The sequence below is a fragment of the Drosophila ficusphila genome, unplaced genomic scaffold (assembly GCF_018152265.1).
Source record: "Drosophila ficusphila isolate 14025-0441.05 unplaced genomic scaffold, ASM1815226v1 contig_286, whole genome shotgun sequence".
Taxonomy (NCBI): Eukaryota; Metazoa; Arthropoda; class Insecta; order Diptera; family Drosophilidae; genus Drosophila; species Drosophila ficusphila.
The window spans coordinates 7,070,230-7,089,739 of NW_025064189.1; the positions used below are offsets into that span (position 1 = coordinate 7,070,230).

Consider the following 19,510-nt stretch of genomic DNA (forward strand, 5'->3'; position numbering starts at 1 on the left):
ATGATTAATGGTTTTTAATGTGTTTCAAATTTTGACGATTGAATATAAAACTTTGGAAATTGACCTGAACAATAATTATTGGTTGTCGATTGGCTTTAAAATGTAGGAAGTAACATTAGTAATATTTCAAAGAATTTTAGCTTTAATTTTATTTCTTTAAAACAACATTTTATAAATTCCTAATATGTAAACTATATTTTTTAAATTTTTCGTCTGCTTATATTATAGTATTTTCTAAATTGAAATATTTTTCTTGCAGTGATTTTAATTACCGATTTCTTTCTCTGTTGGGGGAGACTCTTTAAACTGTTTGCTTGTGAGCCATCGAGCAGTCGTTGATCAGCTGGCGGCGATGAGCGACACCGCGAAATGCACTCGCTGTGCCCCCGGCTCACTTTGTAAGATCCCCACTCCGCTGCCCACCAAAATTCCCCTCCGGAGCGTCGTCAAATGCCAGCCGGAGCTGGTTAATCGCTGCCCGGATCACTCGCACTCGCCATGTATCGCAATGTGCTCTGCCTGGCTCTGGGCCTGATCATCGGCATCCGGCTGACGGACTTCTTCGAGTACTTCCAGCTGCCCGAAACGCACTTCGGCAGCACGGCGATCACGCAACTCGAAGATGAGGCCACACCCCAGCTGCCGACGGAGGAGGAGCTGGCCAGATGGCTCCACAACGAGACGCGGGTGCTCTGCTTGGTGCTGACCATGCCGAAGAACCACCAATCCAGGGCCCACAGGGTGAAAACCACTTGGGGCAGGCGCTGCAACAGGCTGATCTTCGTCAGCAGCCAGGAGGACCGGGAGCTGGGCGCCATCGATGTGGGCGTGCCGGAAGATCGAAATAATCTGTATCTGAAAATGAGAAAGGCGCTGGAGTATGCATATCAGACATACGGAGAGGATTACGACTGGTTCCTCAAGGCAGACGATGATACGTAAGTACTGTCTACAAATATCTATATTTACATATTTTAAATTGTATTTTAAAATTTTTATTTTAAATTTTTTTTTATAGATTTGTGATAATGGAGAACCTGCGATTCCTGCTCTATCCCTACGATCCCGAGGCAGCTTTGTACTTTGGCCACCGATTCCGCACAAACTTCCCGCAGGGCTACATGTCCGGCGGAGCTGGCTACGTGATCAGTCGTGATGCACTGCGTCGACTCAATCTGTTTGCCTTCAACAACACCCGCTTCTGTCCGCTCAACGAGATGTCGGAGGACAGGCAGATTGGCTTCTGCCTGCAAAATGTGGGCGTGGTGGCTGGCGACTCCCGAGATGAGGAAGGTCGAGATCGATTTCTGCCCATGTCCCTGCAACACATGCTGCCCACTTTTCCCACCGAAAACTGGCTGCCGAAACTTACCTTTTATAAACCAGTAAGCTTACTTAAATTCTCTTAGTACTTATATTTTTTTAATATTGTTATTATGTTTTTCAGGTAAATGAAACTGGCTCGAGCACGGGAATTAGCTTTCACTACGTCAAGAAACACGAGTTCGAAATGTTTGAGTTCCTGCTGTATCGACTGCGTGTTTTCGGAACTCCTTTATCCCAGAGACCACTGCCACCCAGACTGGATAACCATCAACTGCAGAACCAGCTTAACTATTGGTCGCAGCAAAATAGCACGAATCCTAACTCCTGGCTTACACAGGAATAATAAGATATATTATCTGTTAACTTTTTAAGGCTTTTCTTTAGCCAGTTAGAAATATAAGACTCACTGTTGACATAACTGTTTTTATACTTCTTAATACCCTTTTTATAAACGAATTTGACGACTCCGTCAGTTGGCAAAATAATTAAAATAGAAGCGTTTAGAATCTGATTAAAATTGAAAAAGTTATGGACTTACAATTAGTTAATTTTTTCCGATGGGAAAAATCAAAAAATCGTTATATTTATAATTAGCAGAAAATTCTATCGAATCCTAAATTTTGAATTAAATTTCATTCCAAGTAAAGAATCTTTGGTTTTGGTTTGTGAACGGAGCATTTCGATCTCTAAGCTTTAAACCAAAAAAAATATGTGCCGAACCCAACTACTGCCAGAGAATTTGGACTACTACTGAAGAAGTTTCTCTTCATGCACTCTCTAGTGGAAAATTCGAAATTAATTTGATGTGCCAGTTAGTCACAGCATGGGCTCTGTCCAGCCAGTGCTCTTATCGCTCTCATCGCAGTCCAAAATGCTCCTGGTAATGATTCGGAATACTTTGTTCTTGGTGCTGGGCATTATTATCGGCGTACGACTCACGGACTTCGTTGGCTACTTGAAGCTGTGGAGGGATAACGATCTGAGGGCGAGCGAAAAGGCGGCCCTGATGAAGTATCCGGTGGCCACGGAGAAGCACCTGGCCACCTGGCTGAAAAGGGAGGTGCGCATCCTCTGCCTGGTGCTCACCATGCCTTCTTCGCATGCCACAAAAGCGGCTCGGGTGAATCGCACGTGGGGAGCCCGCTGCAACAAGCTGATCTTCATGAGCAGCAAAACGGATCCGCATCTGAATATCCTCAAGATGAACATACCCGAATACCGACAGAATCTGTACGCCAAGGTGCGAACGGGAATGGCCTTTGCCCACAAACATCACCTAAATGAATACGATTGGTTCCTGAAGGCTGATGATGACACGTAAGAAAATAAAATAACTTTTAATAATTATTATTATTAATTATAATATAGTAATTAATAAATACTATCCCTTTTCAGTTACATTGTAATGGAGAATCTGCGCCTGTTTCTATATCCCTACGACCCGGAATCTTCTGTTTACTTTGGCTGCCGATTCAAATCAAGCTATTCCCAGGGTTACATGTCCGGTGGCGGTGGCTATGTGCTCAGCCGGGATGCCCTGCGTCGCCTGAATCTGTTCGCTCTGAATAGCACCACCACCTGCAAGCTGAATGGCGACTCCGAGGACCTTCAGATCGGTCATTGCCTGCAGGACGTGGGTGTTATAGCGGGGGACACCAGGGACTTCCATGCACGACACCGCTTCTTGCCCGTCAGCCCATTTCAGTTGATGCCCGAATACGAAGTTGGTTCGTGGATGGATAGCTACTTCTTTCACAAACCAAATGTGAGAATCTATGCTTTATTCTACCCACCAATCTTATATTTATGAATTATTTTTCAAGAGAAGCGACTGCTGTTCTGCCTCGGCCATATCTTTCCATTATGTCAGAGACGTCGACTTCGAGTTTTTCGAATTCTTTTTGTATTACTTAAGTGTCTTTGGAACACACAGGTCGCAAAGAGCTCTTCCATCGCGCTTGGGATTCAGGCAAATAAACGAGCGTCTGCAATACTGGGCTCACCAAGTCACCGACAACAAAGGATAACCGTAGATATTATAAAAAATCCTGCCCAAAAACTCGCAATGATTAGCAATAAAGTATTAACAACTAAAAAGTTTCCGTCAGAAATCTGTTTACTGATTAGAGTTTACTAATATTTCTATTCTGAACCACTGTAAAATCCCTCGGTACTCTTCACCGCCTTTTGTTTACATTAATATCTGGAAAATTAAAATTTTATGGTTCCTAAAAGCTTTGTTTGTTCTCTGTTAAATTTAGTTTACTGATACTTTTCTAATGTTTCGCAATGCATTTTTTCTGGTTCTCGGCCTGATGATAGGCAATCAGCTGACAGAATACTGGGACTTTAGCCACATGCAATCAACGATTTTGAAAAAGAATAAACCAAAACCAGATAACCCAGCTGCAAGAATCTTCAATCAGACACGAATCCTTTGTTTGGTTTTAGAAGATCCCCTAGATTATGGGAAAATGAAGGCCAAGGTAAAATTTTCATGGGGCAGAAGGTGCAATAAGATTGTTTTTAAGAAGGACAGTAAAATGGATAATAACACCTTTGCCACAGTAAAGGAAGGATTTCAATACATCTATAAGAAATACATTAATGGCTACGATTGGTTTCTTCGGGTGGATACAAAAACGTGAGTTTGATTATTTAATAAAATACAATATTCTTCGTTATATTGGTAATTTTATAATAAACACTTTTATAGTTTTGTGATTATGGAAAATCTGAGACGCTTTCTCTACCGCTACGATCCGGAATCGTCCATATATTTTGGACACCGACTTAAGTCGAACTCTTCTCAGGGTTATATGTCCGGTGAAGCTGGATATGTCTTGAGCAGAGGTGCCCTGCGCCGCCTTAATCTATTTGCTTTTAATGACTCAAATTTATGTGGACAAGAGTTGAACTCCTCCTACAAATCTGAGGACCGACAAATTGGTCAATGTTTGGATAATGTGAAAGTGATTGCTGGAAAATCTCGAGATGGTCAGGGACAGGAAAGATTCCTTCCCTTGATGCCCCATTGGATTGGACGCGGGTTGACTAAATGGAAACAGTACTCAAAGTCGCTTTACTTTAAGCCAACGGTAAGGTATAAGAATCATCTATATAGTTTATATATAAAGACCTATTACCAGCATCTTTGACAAAGACATAAAGTTTCAGTTCGTTATAATTGCAAATTTATTTCATTTGAATGTATTTTAAGCAAATTAATTACTTAGTTTTCTTTTCCTGCCTCTTGTGTTTCAGTCCCAGGCCTGCTGCTCCAGTTCCCTGATCAGCTTCCACCCGGCGAGCGACTACGCCTTCGACCTGTGGGAGTTCTTCCTGCACCGCGTAAGAGTTTTCGGCCAACCAGTGGGGCCACCGAAGCTGCCACCGCGCCTGGACTTCCGGGAGATGCATGCCCAGCTGCGATATTGGTCCCAGGTTGTGTCCGATAACCCCGGCTGACTTAATGTAATTGCTCCGCCTTGATAAATAAACCAGGAGCCGGCAGACGATGAAGATTTATTCCAGCAATAAGGCAGACAATGGTTCGTCTTCGTCGTCGAGTCCTGTCCTCCGGAGTTGTTTTGGCCATTTGTCAAGGCGTTTGCTCCAGAAACCAGCATCCAAAAAAGCCCTGCGAGCCCTGCGCTTTAAAGCACAATTTATCAAAGGGGACGCGTGCCTCAGCCAGCGACCTTCTTTCCTCCTTTCCTGGGGGGATTAGTGGAGAGAATTGAGGGAATTGAGAACCGGAAAATCGAGTGAAACGTGCCAAACACGTGAAAAATACCTGGGGATCATTGCATTGTTATTTATGAGCAACGAAATGAGCTCGAAGGGGCGGCAACCGGACTGACGGCACGCGAGTGTTCGAGAGTCCTCAATTCGTTGGATAAGGATAAACTCGTTTTTGGCAAAGCAGCCGGCAGCTGGCACTTCGATATGCCTGTGTGCAGTTATCTAAGCACCGGGGGTTGCGGCCTTTTTTTGAAAAAGAAAGAAATTTGGAACGTGCCCAACCCAGTTTCAGAACTCGGAATTTGGAACCCCAGTTGCGCCTGCGCCGCTTGCTTTGTTTACCCTAATAGTCGCCCATTTGCATGGGTTTTTTGTGGAGGGAGCTTTCGACGCATAGCTCCCTATTTCTATCCCTGTTCCTATCCTTTATATGCTGTATATGCTAATGCAGCGACACACGTGTCCTGGTTAACGGGCCGTAAACAGGCTCCCGACAGATTTCTGGCTTGTAGCTGCTATCAGTGATTGCGATAAAGGTTCGGTGGTGGCAGCTGCTGACTTTTCCAGCTGAACAGGATGCGAGGGGCGGGGAAAGTCATTGGACCTTTGTATAAAAATTTGCATTTGATTTTGTATTTGTTTGATTGTCTAACTTGGAATCTACAATTATAGGGAGACACACCTCTATTGCTTTATTGGTTCTTTATTTGTATTGTAAAATGTTCAAAGTAATGTTATCGTGATTTACTACTTATTTTCTTTACCAATTCCTTCCTTTATCTTTTGCCTCTGATCTTCAATATATTTCTCAGTGTATCATTTAATTTTCTGTGTAAATACCCTTTCTGTAATAATCCTATATACTCAACTTTAGTCTCTTTACCCTAATCCCTTTTGTATTATTTCAAAATTCCCCCAAGACGATCTGCGTTGACACCTTGATTCATTTGCGAGCATTAACCCCACGAACAGTACATTATGAGCTGTGGTTTCAGCTGACTTCTCGCAGGCAACTCCTTGGTAATCAGCTCAGACACACCTTACTGCCCAAGGAAAACAGGAACGACTCCGTTACCTTCATTAACCCCTTGAGGTGAACCCATTACCGACTCAAACGGTCCCTCAACACCTATTTTTTGTGAGCAGCACCGTTCTACCCCTCTAATTAGTTAAAATCCTCAGCTTCGACTTCACTCAATTGTGCCACGCCCTCCAGAAATTCCCACACACTTAAGGGGAGAAACTGAGAAGGCGAGAAGGCGAGAAACTGAGCAAACGAGAAACCAGACGCTGAAACGGAGAAACGGAGACAAAAAGGGGACTTCCCTCGGCGACCGAATGTCTGAGACGGAGCAGTTCACACATTTCAACAATGTCTTATAATCAATTTAATGGCTTCTCCTCGAGGGAAGAGGGAAGCCAAGGCAGACCGAGAATAGGTAAACAAAGGACGAAGGAGGAACGCGGAGGGAAGAAGTCCTGGCAAGGGGCGTTTCAATTTGTAGCCTAAAGTGAAACCTACAATTGGCACTTACTCGGCAAAAGGAATTGCCCCTTTTATGGGCTCGTTCTGGTTTGTCGTCCTCCCTATCCTTTCCTTCTCCTTTCCCACATCTCAATTAGGTGAGCAGGGAATGAATGAATGTCTGAATGAAAGGACCCTAAAAGGACAAGCCCCGAAGAAGGCGCCTCCGATAAGAACGCTGATCCTGAAGGTTCCTCAGGTCCTTTGAATGGCAGGGAATAAATGCCGGCACACAGGGGTAAAGTGTGGATGAGCGGGGCGTTCCCCGGGGGTAATAATAATTTCAGTGGTGACTCAACAATGTCTTGGACGTGTTGCTCGCTTCTTCCGGCTGAGGAATGCTTCTTATAAGAAAAACCCACCGAGCAACCCCTGAAAAATATTCACTGACTTCTCGCCCTTCGCCTTTTCGACGCATGCCAAATAAAAAGGGGAGGGGTTTTCGAAGAAAAGGAATTACCCCAAGACATACCTGTAGCGAAAGAGGTGTGTAGAACCTCAGGTTCAGGTTCAGGTTCCCCTCGCGACTCTGACTCATTGGCATGTCATAAAGCGGAAATGCCCGTTCTTGCTTTTAACATATATGTCTGAAAAAAAATATTGAAATTTATAGAAAACTAAAAAAAGGACACGTGCAGCACTCGCATGCAAAAAAGGAAGTGGCAGCGAAGCGTTAAATTGAAGCATGCCAAATCAATTAAAAACGAAATATTTTCTTCGACGAGCTGGCTTTGTTTTTTTACGTCCACACCATGGCAACACTGGCTTTTCCGCTTTTCCGCTGGCAGCATCAGGATTTTCAGCTGCAGCTGCCGCCAATCGAACCTAGTAGATATAAAATGAAAACCCGAAAACCCGAACTTTCAGCAAATACCTTTACACATGATTTATCAAGCACTGCAAGGGGGAACGTTTATGGGTTTCCTTTTTTTGCAGCTGCCAACCCAACTCCCCTCACCATTCCGATAACCAAACATGCGATCGCCCCTGGCAAACAAAAATACTTATGCTCGCGCGAACTAAAACCAACCCCCTGACCAAAATCACCCTAAATCTCCCTATCCTCCCAGTTACATACTATATAGTATATATATTTTTTTTGGGGTGGCTTCGTCCTGCATCTCTTTGAATTCCCCAGTTCCACAGACTCTCTCGAAAGTTTGATAATTTCGAAATTATACAGCAAATCTGTCAGTTTCCTGCTCAATTGGAATTTTCTCTATTGTTTTCAGTAGGTTTAGAAGAGGAGGCGTGTCCTGGCCAATCCTAATTACCTTTCAGTCTGCGTGTGCATGTAACATTCCTTTAGGTCTCCCCTCGAGTGGAACTAATGTCGCCTGGACCGGATATGCGATCGGGTGAGGCTAACTAACGAACTAATTACCCACACACATCTGTCGATTTACATGCTCAGGCTGTGCGCTTTTCTCCCAGAATCCAAAGGACTGCACTTGACCAAAGGAAGTCCTCCAAATGTTGTTTTGGAGATCTCATTCAGAGATTATTGACTACAATTTGACGTATTCATCTGACGGTTGGAATTCATTGTTCCCTTTGCTATGTTTTGTTTTTAATCAGGGAAGATTCATATCTATTTCTTTTCAAAACATTTTTGATGAGTAATTTTCGTTATTCTGAGAGTGACATCACTGTTGGTATTTTATTTGCACACTTTATTGTTGATAATTGCACTGTGTAGAATTGGGACTTTTCTTATCTTCACTTTCTTTTCCTTTGAATTTTAGTCTGTTTGATTTACAAAAATATGTCACTGAATTCCGCCAGGTGCGACAACCGCGATTTATTGACTGCGAAGTCATCTGGCTGGTATAGTTTTGAAAACTTGTTCAAGTTTTTTGTTTTGTCTCTGTTATCTCAAGTACGTGTCCAAAATCAGTCAACGAATTTGCTTAAATCAAACAGAAGCTGTTTTTGTATGCAAATTATATGGTTTGTTTTTATTGTTTTGTATGTGGCTTCCTTAGGTATGAATGAAATTCGTTTTCTTTTTTTCGTAGTCAATCTTTAGTTGATAAAACTTTTTTAAATTCTTACACTGGGTTAAACTAAGTCTTGCTAGTTGAAGTGAGTCTGCTTAGCAAACCCCAATGACTAAGGGTTGTAAATAGACTCCCTTTATCTTGGCACTTGGCAAGATCTTCTGCTTTCCCACCCGTGTGGACCACGTCAGATATTGTAAAGCAAACTGTCTCCGATAAGAGTGTCCACTGTGGAGCTAAGCCACAAACAGAAAGTCAGATAACAGAGATCTGATTTCGCTATAAAAGCGGCGGATGAATGGGAGAAGCTAACTAGTTCTAGAAGTGAACCCAGATCAGGATGCAGTTCATCGGTCTAACTTTGCTGGCTTTCACTTGCCTGGCGGCTTTTCCGGCTGCCACTCCTGCTCTTCTGGCACCAATTCGATCCAATGGAACTCTGGCTGCCCCGAGCAACTTTGCCCTGGAACTGAGGGCAGTTATCCGTCAAATACCAAAGGACAACATCGAGGATCTAGTTCGGATCTATCTGCTTAACGATGTGGAGTTCCAGGGATTGATCAGGACAGTGAACTCGGTGTCCGCCTATCGATTCTACCGGCAGTTGACCAACCAACCTGAAGTAAGACAACTGCTGCAGTGGCTCAACCAACAGCTGGTCTTGTCCGGTGGTTCCCTCAAGGTGTTCGACTATCTGGAACTGGAGATCAAGGTCTTCAATAAGTATCCCTTCTGGCCACAGCTTGCCCATGGAATTCAGGGCTTCCAGAGCGATCTCTCGCGCATTTACCCAGTGCAACTCATTCGCAGTCTCCTGGAACCGAGTGCCTCGCAAACTAGTCCCCTCCTCTCGGAACTCTGGAGACGTCTGGTGGCCCTGCGTCCAGTTTACGAAAGGGTTTTGGCCACTCCGGCCGGCAAAGCCATCACTGGCGAACTCCAGCGACTCGGCGTGGATGTGGGCCAACTGGATGCTCTGATTCGGTATCAGTTCGGCTGGAGCAATGCCTCCCTTCCAACCTACGATTACGTGGATTACTTCTACTAAACAATTGCCAAGGATGCGAATGAGTTGACGAACGAACCATCAAAACCTTTTAAGTATTACCTCTTTTGGCACATCTAATAATCAATGTGTGTGAGCCAAAACTTTCTTGTCTAGTCTAGTTTATAATCCTTACTTAGTCGCCAAATATCAACATTAAACATGCAAGGAAGAACATTCATTTATTTCTTTCTTTACTCCTTTTTAATCATTAATGGTTCCTCAAAAGATTTTAAATTCCGTATTCTGATTCTGATTGCATAGAATTCCATAAATCATTTCGAGACAGAAACTTTCATACCCAATGAGTAGGCCAATTATTCTGTCATAAGCAACTATAAATCAATCATGAATTCCACTTCCACTTGAATGGGCAATTCAAGACCTGGGAAAAGCCACAAAATCTGAATCTCACAAGGACTTTAAGACAGGCTTTCTCCGACCATCGAATGGCGGAGAAATCTCGTTCGCCCCCAGGGCAATAACAATAAATATCAGTACTGGCTGCTCAAAGGTCGGGCTCAAATGCGACACCCTCGCAGTTCAAGGTACGCGCATCCATGGCAATGCCATGATTAAGTAACAGATGAGCCATGTGTCCTGCAATGTGTCCTGCGCCTCTGTTTTAATGCCTGCCCTGGTATCCTGCGCCCGTCCGTGGGTCGCACATGCGATTTAATTGAAACAAACCAAACAGGAAGCGGCCCAGGACGATGCCGCTGGAAGGAAGGGTCCTGCGACTGGGGTGCTTTTGTAATGAAGTTCCCATTTCGCACTGCTCCGTGCACAGTTACTCATTAAAAGTGGAACTGGCATCGGCATTGGGATTGGGATTGGGTTCGGCATCGGGAGTGCAGCGGAAACTAGTTAATGTGAGGCCATTGTCAAAAGCAGAAGCGCAAGTCGTGCAATTTTCACACAGCAGCAGAGGGACACTAAGAGAAAAAATCAGACATAAGCAAAAAAAGAGCATTTAATCCTGACAAAATATTTCTCAAAGTATCACTCTTCTCAGTTTTGTAGCCATTCATATTTCTCTAAATGTATCAAAATGATTTTTGTTTCTTATAATTATTATAACCTATATTAGTTAATCATTATTTTTTGTTGTGCTGCATCAGCTTGAGGGGGAATCCTGTACAGGATCTTGGCAGGCTCAGGCATTAAACACGAAGGGAGTGTTCGGACCCACCTCCTTTGGCTTCGTCCTTTTGCGGTGAACGCGTCCAATTGGAATTTTATATGCATAGTCTGATAAGTGAGCCAAGGGGTAAAAATGAAATATTTTATATTTCGCTGCCGCTGTAAACCTCCCTAGACATTCATGCACTGTGACTGACATGCGGATATGCCAGCGGAGCAGCCCCTGCCCTTCTGGGTGCATTTAGCCACCCCTAAGAGCGCAGTGCTTTAAACCCTATTCCAAATCAGCAACAGCCTCAGACCCGAGCGATATAAAAATCGCGCCACGCTTGAGCTCTGCTTTATAGCGTTTACAGTAAAAAATAGATCGATGATCTGAGATACTACAAGAAATTCTTATGAACTAAAGCATATCTTTGAGTTGAAAAATAAATTAAAATATTTAAAAACGTAAGTTATTTAAAGGATTATTTCTTTCAAGATATGACTAACCTTTTTAAAAGGAAAAATATTTCATCATAATATCAATAACCAATGATCATAAGAATGTTGTGTCAAGAACCATAAATATTTCTTAACAAATATTCATAAGAAATAAATTCAACTCAGTTTTGATCTGCAATTTTATTTTAAAATTTCGTTCCTTATAGCCAGTCCTCACTGTGTTCCCCTGCCACCCTGTTCATAGTGGTGCTGCTATGTGGCTCGTGTGTTGTGTTTTGGTGTTTGAAAATGCACCTGGCTGAATTTTCGGCTTCGATTGCTCTGCCTAGGACTTCGACTTCTGGCGGGGGAAACTAGGAACTGGCAGCTCGCAGCTCGCAACTCGCAACTCGCAACTCGGAGCGCGGATTCGGTATCGCTGTGGGTTTGGGTTTGGGTTTGGGTTTGGGTTTTGGGCTCTGGGATTGTGACCGTGGTGGTTGCATTGTGATTTCTCGGCGCACATGCCGCCGTATGTGCACCGGACCAATTCGCAGTTTACAATCCTTGGCAGAGGACATTAGCAGCAGCGGCAAATGAACGGTGGTCGACGGTCGCGTGCCCGGAGCACTTCGACACCCGACAAAATTGTGAATTGTGATTGTTTTTTTATCCCCTCTATGAATTCCCAGCTCTCCGTCTCGCTCGCTCTGTGGGCTTCTGTGTCCTGCGGCGCAGTTTTATTGTGTGTACTTATATTTATGCACGCTGCACAACTGAAGGAATACGACCATAATTATGCCAGGTTTTCCCGGGGGTTAGTCACTCGCAGTTTTCCGGGGAGTTTTGTTTACTTCGAGAGGGATTTGCGAGCAAATTCCTTAAGCCCGATGGATAGCCCTGTCTAAGGCCACACACATGCTGCAATTGGCTTATTAGAATTTCAATTTTAAACGCAGTCAGTAAAAAGAAATAATTAAATCCCCGTCATCACTCTTCGGAAATGCAATTAAAAAATATTCACACCCTTAAAAATTCGAGCTGCAATTGTAAATTGCATATAATTATGGAGCTAAAAAATTATAATTGTTTTTATTTAAATTTGAGTACGATGCACAACTGGAGGGCGTTTATTATAATGATGACAAGACTTCCCTTATTTTAGAGGGTTAGTTTGTATTTGCAGAGATAAAATAAACTCAAATTTCTTTATGACATGATAAAAATGCTTTTGGTTTAGAGTTTCAGCTTATTTCCAATTAAAATTTATTCTAAGGTTCAACCACTTTATGTTTTACTTCAATAGGAATTAGCTTTTGTAGAACTACCTCAAACTCAATGGGATAGATATTCATTAAAGCATTCACGCTGTGATTGGCCTTTGTGCAGATAAATCTCCCGGTGATATGGCGAATTTGGAGCTTTCGATTTTAATACCCAATGGAGTAATGCAAATTGGTAGCAGATTTCGCCCCTTCCGCCAGGCAAACGAAATGCAATTAAAAAACCTTCACGCCCTGGAAACCAAATCAGTTTCCTGCTCGAGCAGCAGAAATTGCATGAAATTATGAAAGCGAAAAATTTAATTACAGCTCAGTGGCAGGCGAAAGGATTGACGGGTCTGAACCCCAAAAAGGCAGCCCGTCGCCACAATGGGCAACATGTGCTACAAGTGGAGTGGATCCTTGAGGAGCTGCCCAAGCAAAAGTGCACGCGGCTTGCAGGCTCAAAAGCTGAAAGCTGAACGCTGAAAAGCCTTTTGAGACACACACAGCCAGATGAAAACGAGAATGGAAATGAAAATGCATTATGCCGCATAAACGATGCATTTTCGAACATTAATTATTGCCAAGGAGTCGCCCAGGGAGCAGAGGATGGATGCCAGCCAGGACACGCAGACAGATTTGGGTTCAGAGTTGGGGCCGTGCTCTTGAAATTACCATAAAAAGATGCACTTAAGGGTTAGCCAGGGAACAAACAACAAACAGAATGCGTACCCCTCAATCCTCAACGGGGGGCACGTGGGTGATTTGTTGGAGTGCGATACAGATCTCGATGGTTGGGGAACGGCACTCCCCGGGTTCTCCTCGGGTTCTCCTGGGTGTTTGTCGAGTGCAAATTTGTGCCAAGAACGCCTTGGAGCGCAGAAATCAGAGCAGTCGAAGGAGATTACGAGCAATACACGCTAAGAAATGGAAAAGTGGCTAAAAAATCAAATCAAATTAGGAGAAACGAGTACCTGGAATCATTACAATGACCAAATTTATTGTAATACTTATTTTCTAGAGAGCTCTTTAGATTTCAGTTAGCTGTGAATTGCCTAACCCCATTTAATTATCATTAATTCATTCATCCTTTTTTATTATACTTAGAAAGATATCTTCTCATAGGATCATAAAGTGATATCATGCAATCTTTTAAAGAAAAGCTTTCATCCCAAAAAATAAAACAATAAGGATTATAATAAAAACACTCTCTATGAAAGACAGAAATCTTCATTGTTCGTGAGTGCAGAGATCATATTCACAATAAATATTGAAAATGCACTCCGAACTGATGGATGGTGATAGCCGTAGAGAAACCTCTAACCGACACGAACTAATCCGCTTGAATAGGCTTGTCCCAGATTAATCAACCTTCATTCTTTTGATGGCTTGATTTCCAGTTTCCTTTTTTCTCACTTTATCGAATCGCAAATAAGGCGGCATTTGTGAGTGACAAGGATAAGTTGGCAACGCATCGCAGGAGGGGGAGGACTTTGCCCACCCGACGGGGTTGGAATTCGCAGCCTCGTTGCTGAAGTTTTGTATCTGCGTGCCCTTTCAGGACTTCGGGATGGCGGCACGAAAGGACGACAGGACATCAGGGCCAAGGAGGACAATGCTCGCGTGGCTGGCGCACTTCTGAGACTTTTGTTGCCTTCTCCGATTCACTCGATGCGAAGTTTTGCGCTTGGATTTGGCCTCGGATGCGTGCGCTATTTTAATTCTAAGCTGCATGGCAAACATCGATTCCCCTGCTAAAAGGCCGCCCTGCTGCGAGTGGATCGCTTTGGGAATACTCTCTGCACTCTCAACAGTGCACTGGCAAAAATAAATGTTGTAATATTATCACTTAACATAATATGTTTGCTCAAAATGAAATCTTATTAAACTTTAAAGAGTTAAATACTGGGTGAAGATGTTTAATACTATTTCAACACTTTACTGTAATTTTATTAAATAGTATTATAATACGTAAGCTGAAAAAATGTTTATGATATAACTAAAGAAGTTATAAACTTGTAGTTGACATACATTTATTACCCTTAAACATGTAATTATTTATCAATTTATTTTTCTAAAATATTATTAAATTTCTAACACGCTTCTTTGTGATATAAGTGATCGAAATAATTCCGTGATTTTGTTTTCTGTGTGCTCATATTGTCAGCCCGTTTTGGGGTGGCATCGTTGCCATGCACGTGCCTACCGTAATACAAGAACAACAACAATGGCGGCGTATTCAACATAATATGCCATATTTCCAGGAGCGAGTCCTGCGACGAAAGCCCTCGACGGGAATCGAAAGTGCATTCCCTTTCATGGCAACCACTGCCGACTCAGCCGTCGTCGCATTTCGATTACATTAATGCAAAGCACACACACACACACACATAGAACACAACCACACAGATACCCTTACCAACACGCAGGCACTGATACAAGGATACAAGGATACAAGCGATTGTGCGCCGTGTTTCGGTGGTGAAGTTCGAAGTTCGAACCCAAGTTGTGTCTGTTGGGCCGCCAGTCTGTTACCTACCCCACCAAAAGCAAACTTGACGAGCTTAGTCGCCGTCTGAGGCCGCAGCGAGCTGATAAATGCAGTGCCACAAACTACACAACAAGAAAATCAAATATAATTTATTTAAAAAGAAGCTTATTTAATTTTTAGTTACTATGTAGTATATTTTGATGTTAAGGAACTTACAGGAAAATCAAAACCAAATTAATAATATGCGGAATTTTTAATTTAAATTTCTTAACCTTCAATACATTCATTAAATTTTGTTAGATGCCCATATATAGTACTTATCTTACATTTTACAAAAGTTCAAGTTTATAAAATTATAATAAAATCTAAGTAATAACAAGGTAAAAATGTAATTAAATTATTCCTAGTCAAAATAACATTATTATAAATCTGTAGATTTGCAACCGCATATCTTGAATCGATTTAAAGTACTACCTAGATTCCTCTTACTTGTCGCATTGTTTACCTTAAAAACCATCTTGCCATCCCATTGCCAACAGCTGTTTTCAGCCAAATGGCAACAAAGAAACCATTCACCTTCGGCTGCAAGGATGCCCTGCGATCCATTGAGGATCCTTCGCCGCTGACCTTATGGTTACACGCTCAATTAACGGCTTCATGGTTGTCAGCTGTTTTGCCAAAAATAAGGACAATGTGCAGCTCCGATTTCCGCAGAATGCAGAATGCATATTTGCCGAGTGTGGAAGGTGCTGCGATTTTGGTGCGTGGCAATGTTTGGACCCGCAAAAAACAACAGCTGTCGCACATTGATTTCTCCGAGTGCATTGTCCTGGCTTCAAAGTGTCAGAGTGTGTGTGTGCGTAGGACTTTCACTAACAGCTAGCTGACGCTGACTGTATGTGTGTGAGTGTGTGTGGAAAAAAGGGTGACTAATGTGTGTGTGATTGCTAACAAAAGATTCCGGCTTTTGCCGCTCTGCCGGCGTCGAAAAAGGACAACGACTTGGCCGAAAAGGGGGTTGAAAAAGCGGCATTTCCAAGAGCGACGCCGGCACAAACAATGATTTCGGTTTGGGTTTCGGTTTCGCTTTCCTTTGCCTTTGGAAAGGCCTGTGGCCTGAGCTGTGGCACACATAAATAGCCGCCACCGAGTCCACAGAACGTCATTCGCAGCACAAACGTCGAGCCGACTGGAGGTCCTCAATTAAAGACCAGTCCGCAAGGATCAGCGTTATCAGTTTGTTGTTAAGTTTGCTTAGTTCCCGTTCTACGTTCTTCGTTCTACGTTCCCCGTTCACCGTTCACCGTTCTACGTTCCCGTTTTCCCCCATTTTCTGTTTGCCCAAGTTCAAGTTTTAATTAAAAAAAGAAACCACCCAACAAATAAGTGGAGAGAAAGACCCATCGATGCCATGGCCGCGACACAGACACCGACACAGATACAAACCGAGAAGCTCAGCCACCCGCACAGCATTGGCATCCAGCTGCAGCACAAGGGGATGCCCCACGGGCTCGGTTTGCTGACCACGGTGGCCTCGCTGCCCCCAAGTACCGCAGTCGCTACCTGAACCTGAAAACCAGGTGCGAAATACCGCTCGATCTAACGGTGAAGCTGCCCTCGCCGCTGCCCCACGGGGATGTGCCCATGGCGGCCACATTCACGGAGGTCTACAGCGAGGTGGTGGCGGGTGAGAGTCCAAAGGAGGAGCCATCACAGCAGGAGCAGCAGCAGCAGGTGCTAAACGAGGTTGAAGTGGTGGAACCTCCCAAAGTGGAGGAGGAGGTGGAGCCACAGCAGCTGAAACCCCCAACGCCACCGCAGAGTCCAACAGGCAAGCGCAAATTGAGTCGCGATAGCAGTGATGATGATGGACACCCAGCTAAAATGGCCAAAGTGGAGGCCACGCCAGCGAAGCCCATCAAGGTGACCGATACGGCCCCGAAAACCAGCAAGGCGTCCAGTTCGTCGGGGAAACCCAGCCGGAACAAGGCCACCCGGAAGCTAAAGTTCGACGAGGAGACCAGCTCACCGGTTTCGGGGACGATTATCCGACCGCTCGAGGACATCACCGATGGCACGATGCAGTACAGCAACGGGGACATCGACCCCAAGTACAACATCGTTGAGATCACGGAGGAGACCAAGGCGGAGCTGGCGGCCATCAAGAACGTGATTGGGGACTACGTGTGCCGGCTGTGCAAGATCAAGTTCGAGGACGCCTTCGGGCTGGCGCGGCACCGGTGCGCCTGCATCGTCCTGCTGGAGTACAGGTGCCCCGAGTGCGGAAAGCAGTTCAACTGCCCGGCCAACCTGGCCTCCCACCGCCGGTGGCACAAACCCCGGAAGGAGGCGGGCAAGAAGGAGAACCGCAACACCACCAACCAGCAGGAGAAGCAGCAAGAGAAGCAGCAGGAGAAGCAGCTGGAAAAGCAGCCGCAGCAGGAGTCGGTGAGGAAAGCCGAGGAGGAGCTGGCCTTCGATTGCCGGGAGTGCGGCAAGCGGTTCAAGAGGGCCGCCTACCTGCGGAAGCACCAGCTGACCCACCAGAAGAAGCAGAAGTCGGTGGATATGCTGCCGCCGGCGAGTGCCACCACCATCACGGGAAGCTTCCACTTCAATCAGGCCGGGTGCTCCACCTCCTCGGCCAGCAGCTCGCACTCCGACGAGGGCGTCTACGTGGCGGGAGGCAGCAATGCCAGGAGCAACTACGACTACGACAACGACTACCTCTCGGACAGCAGCTCGTCCGCCTCCTCGGCGGGCTACGGTCGCCTCCAGATCGTGGAGCACGGCATTACGGAGGAGGAGAGCATTGCGGCAGCCGCTCTAACCAACTTGAGGAACTGCGCCTCGGTCATCCAGCACACCACGATGGCCCATTGAAGTCGAGTGAGATTCGTACTATTAAGTTTAGTTGTTAGTTGAAGAGCCCTCGTGGGTTCAATGCAGCTGAAGCAGACCAAAGAACTAGTTTTATTCAACGGAAATTTCCGTTTCCCCTTCGTATTCTTAGTTAGCCGTAAAGTTTAGTCCTTAGTTCCGATTTAGTTTCGTTTGCAAGATGAGTTCAGTTCTAGTCAGACTCTGATTTGTATCCGTACTTCGGTCCACATTCCAAATTCAGTTTCACTTAGTTCTAGTCAGTGAATCCAAAGAATCTTGGCACTAGTCAGTCAGCTTCAATACGATCTCGAAAAGAAGGTGTCTCTTGAGTACCAGGCAGGCATTTTTACTAGTCTTTAGTTTTAGCTAGTTTAGGAACTTTTGGGAGTGCAAGAATATAAAGAAAATCATCTAGTCATATATCATTTAAGCTCAGAAATACCAAAGATCCTTTCTTACTAACCTTCCCTGTCTTTTATGAATCACTAACCCTTTTCTCATACTTCATCTTTCATAAATCAATTATCACGCCTTTCATTAAATCTCCAACTCATAACTCAAACTTCACACGTTCAAAAAAACCATTTTCATGACTCATTCTCACAGTCATCTTTTCACTCATCTCATATATAAATTATACATAAATTTTTCCCGCATTTCATCTTCCTACTAATATCTAAACCAAACTTTAACCCTTCTTTCACTTTCCCCAACTCACAACCAAAATTCTCGTGTCATTCTAGTCATAAGTTCTTGCATTCCTTCTAGTCGTATTAGGTTAATAACTTCTATAAGTCAGTTTCATTTCGATCTTACTAAGTTTGTACAAACAAATATCATTCTTCAATTTCGGATAAAGCTTTAGACATTTTTAGGTTATATACCGAAACAAAATTCAGGCAAAATTGTGCAGTAATAGCTCTTAAGTTCGAACCAAACCAAACAGCAAAACCAAATCCTAGTTTAAACAAAATCCAAACCCAGTGTGTTGGTGAACCAAAGTCGAGTGTGAACTCTAGTCATTTTAGCCACCTAAGATTGGGGAATCAGTCAGTTCTCAGTTTAGTTTAGTTTACTTCTAGTTAGGCATAGAAACGGACATTGGACCAGCGTCTCACTACCAGTCAAAGTATTGAACAGTACAACCTAGCTATAAGGGCCTCAGGCTCCAGAACCGGCGGTTGTGTACTTAAAGCAATAACATAAGGATTCCCCCCGAATCGGGACAATATCACAGCGCTATTGTTCCTTAGCATCTGTTTGTGTAAATTGGTTGTAACCGCAGAGTACAACGAAATGGGAAACTTTCGCTCAACATAGGAATTAACTAACTCTAAGCTATATCATACGGAACCATATCGGTTGAGATTTTGTGATACTAAACACTAAGCCTAAAGTTTACAAGAGAATCGTTGTGCTCGTTGTGCAGTAACAATAAGCTAAGAGTAATCAGATCATTGTACCAAATATTTTTATACGTAATATACACATAAACCGCAAATATTTTTATACAAAAAACTAACTTTGGAAAGTAAATAAAAATTGTAAATTATAAAAAAAAACTTGATAAAAAAGAAGTACTGAAAATGTAAACTTATTTTTATACAATATCAAATATTTTTATACAAAAACCACCCTTGGAAAGCCCATAAAAATTGTAAATGA

The 19,510-nt window shown here is 43.7% G+C and overlaps 5 protein-coding genes across 5 annotated transcripts; all 5 read left to right on the forward strand.

The window, feature by feature from the left end:
* Nucleotides 1-260: 260 nt before the first annotated feature.
* Nucleotides 261-1,744, forward strand: LOC108100326 (glycoprotein-N-acetylgalactosamine 3-beta-galactosyltransferase 1). Its single transcript, XM_017204133.2, has 3 exons — nt 261-938; nt 1,019-1,385; nt 1,448-1,744. The coding sequence occupies exons 1-3, from the start codon at nt 499-501 to the stop codon at nt 1,667-1,669; spliced, it is 1,029 nt and encodes a 342-aa protein (XP_017059622.1). The 5' UTR covers nt 261-498; the 3' UTR covers nt 1,670-1,744.
* A 453-nt stretch (nt 1,745-2,197) lies between these two features.
* Nucleotides 2,198-3,426, forward strand: LOC108100223 (glycoprotein-N-acetylgalactosamine 3-beta-galactosyltransferase 1). Its single transcript, XM_017204000.1, has 3 exons — nt 2,198-2,643; nt 2,722-3,091; nt 3,150-3,426. Exons 1-3 carry the CDS (start codon nt 2,198-2,200, stop codon nt 3,351-3,353), a joined length of 1,020 nt encoding a protein of 339 aa, XP_017059489.1. The 3' UTR covers nt 3,354-3,426.
* Nucleotides 3,427-3,614: 188 nt separating this feature from the next.
* On the forward strand, nt 3,615-4,863 carry LOC108100218 (glycoprotein-N-acetylgalactosamine 3-beta-galactosyltransferase 1-like). The gene is made up of 3 exons (XM_017203995.1): nt 3,615-3,970; nt 4,043-4,424; nt 4,591-4,863. The coding sequence occupies exons 1-3, from the start codon at nt 3,642-3,644 to the stop codon at nt 4,792-4,794; spliced, it is 915 nt and encodes a 304-aa protein (XP_017059484.1). The 5' UTR covers nt 3,615-3,641; the 3' UTR covers nt 4,795-4,863.
* Nucleotides 4,864-8,897: 4,034 nt separating this feature from the next.
* Nucleotides 8,898-9,821, forward strand: LOC108100178. The gene has a single exon (XM_017203947.2). The coding sequence runs from the start codon at nt 8,936-8,938 to the stop codon at nt 9,641-9,643; it is 708 nt and encodes a 235-aa protein (XP_017059436.1). The 5' UTR covers nt 8,898-8,935; the 3' UTR covers nt 9,644-9,821.
* Nucleotides 9,822-16,104: 6,283 nt separating this feature from the next.
* Nucleotides 16,105-19,510, forward strand: LOC108100736 (insulinoma-associated protein 1). The gene is given in 2 exon segments (XM_017204773.2): nt 16,105-16,506; nt 16,509-19,510. Coding segments are annotated over 2 exon segments (1,470 nt in total). The 5' UTR covers nt 16,105-16,373; the 3' UTR covers nt 17,846-19,510.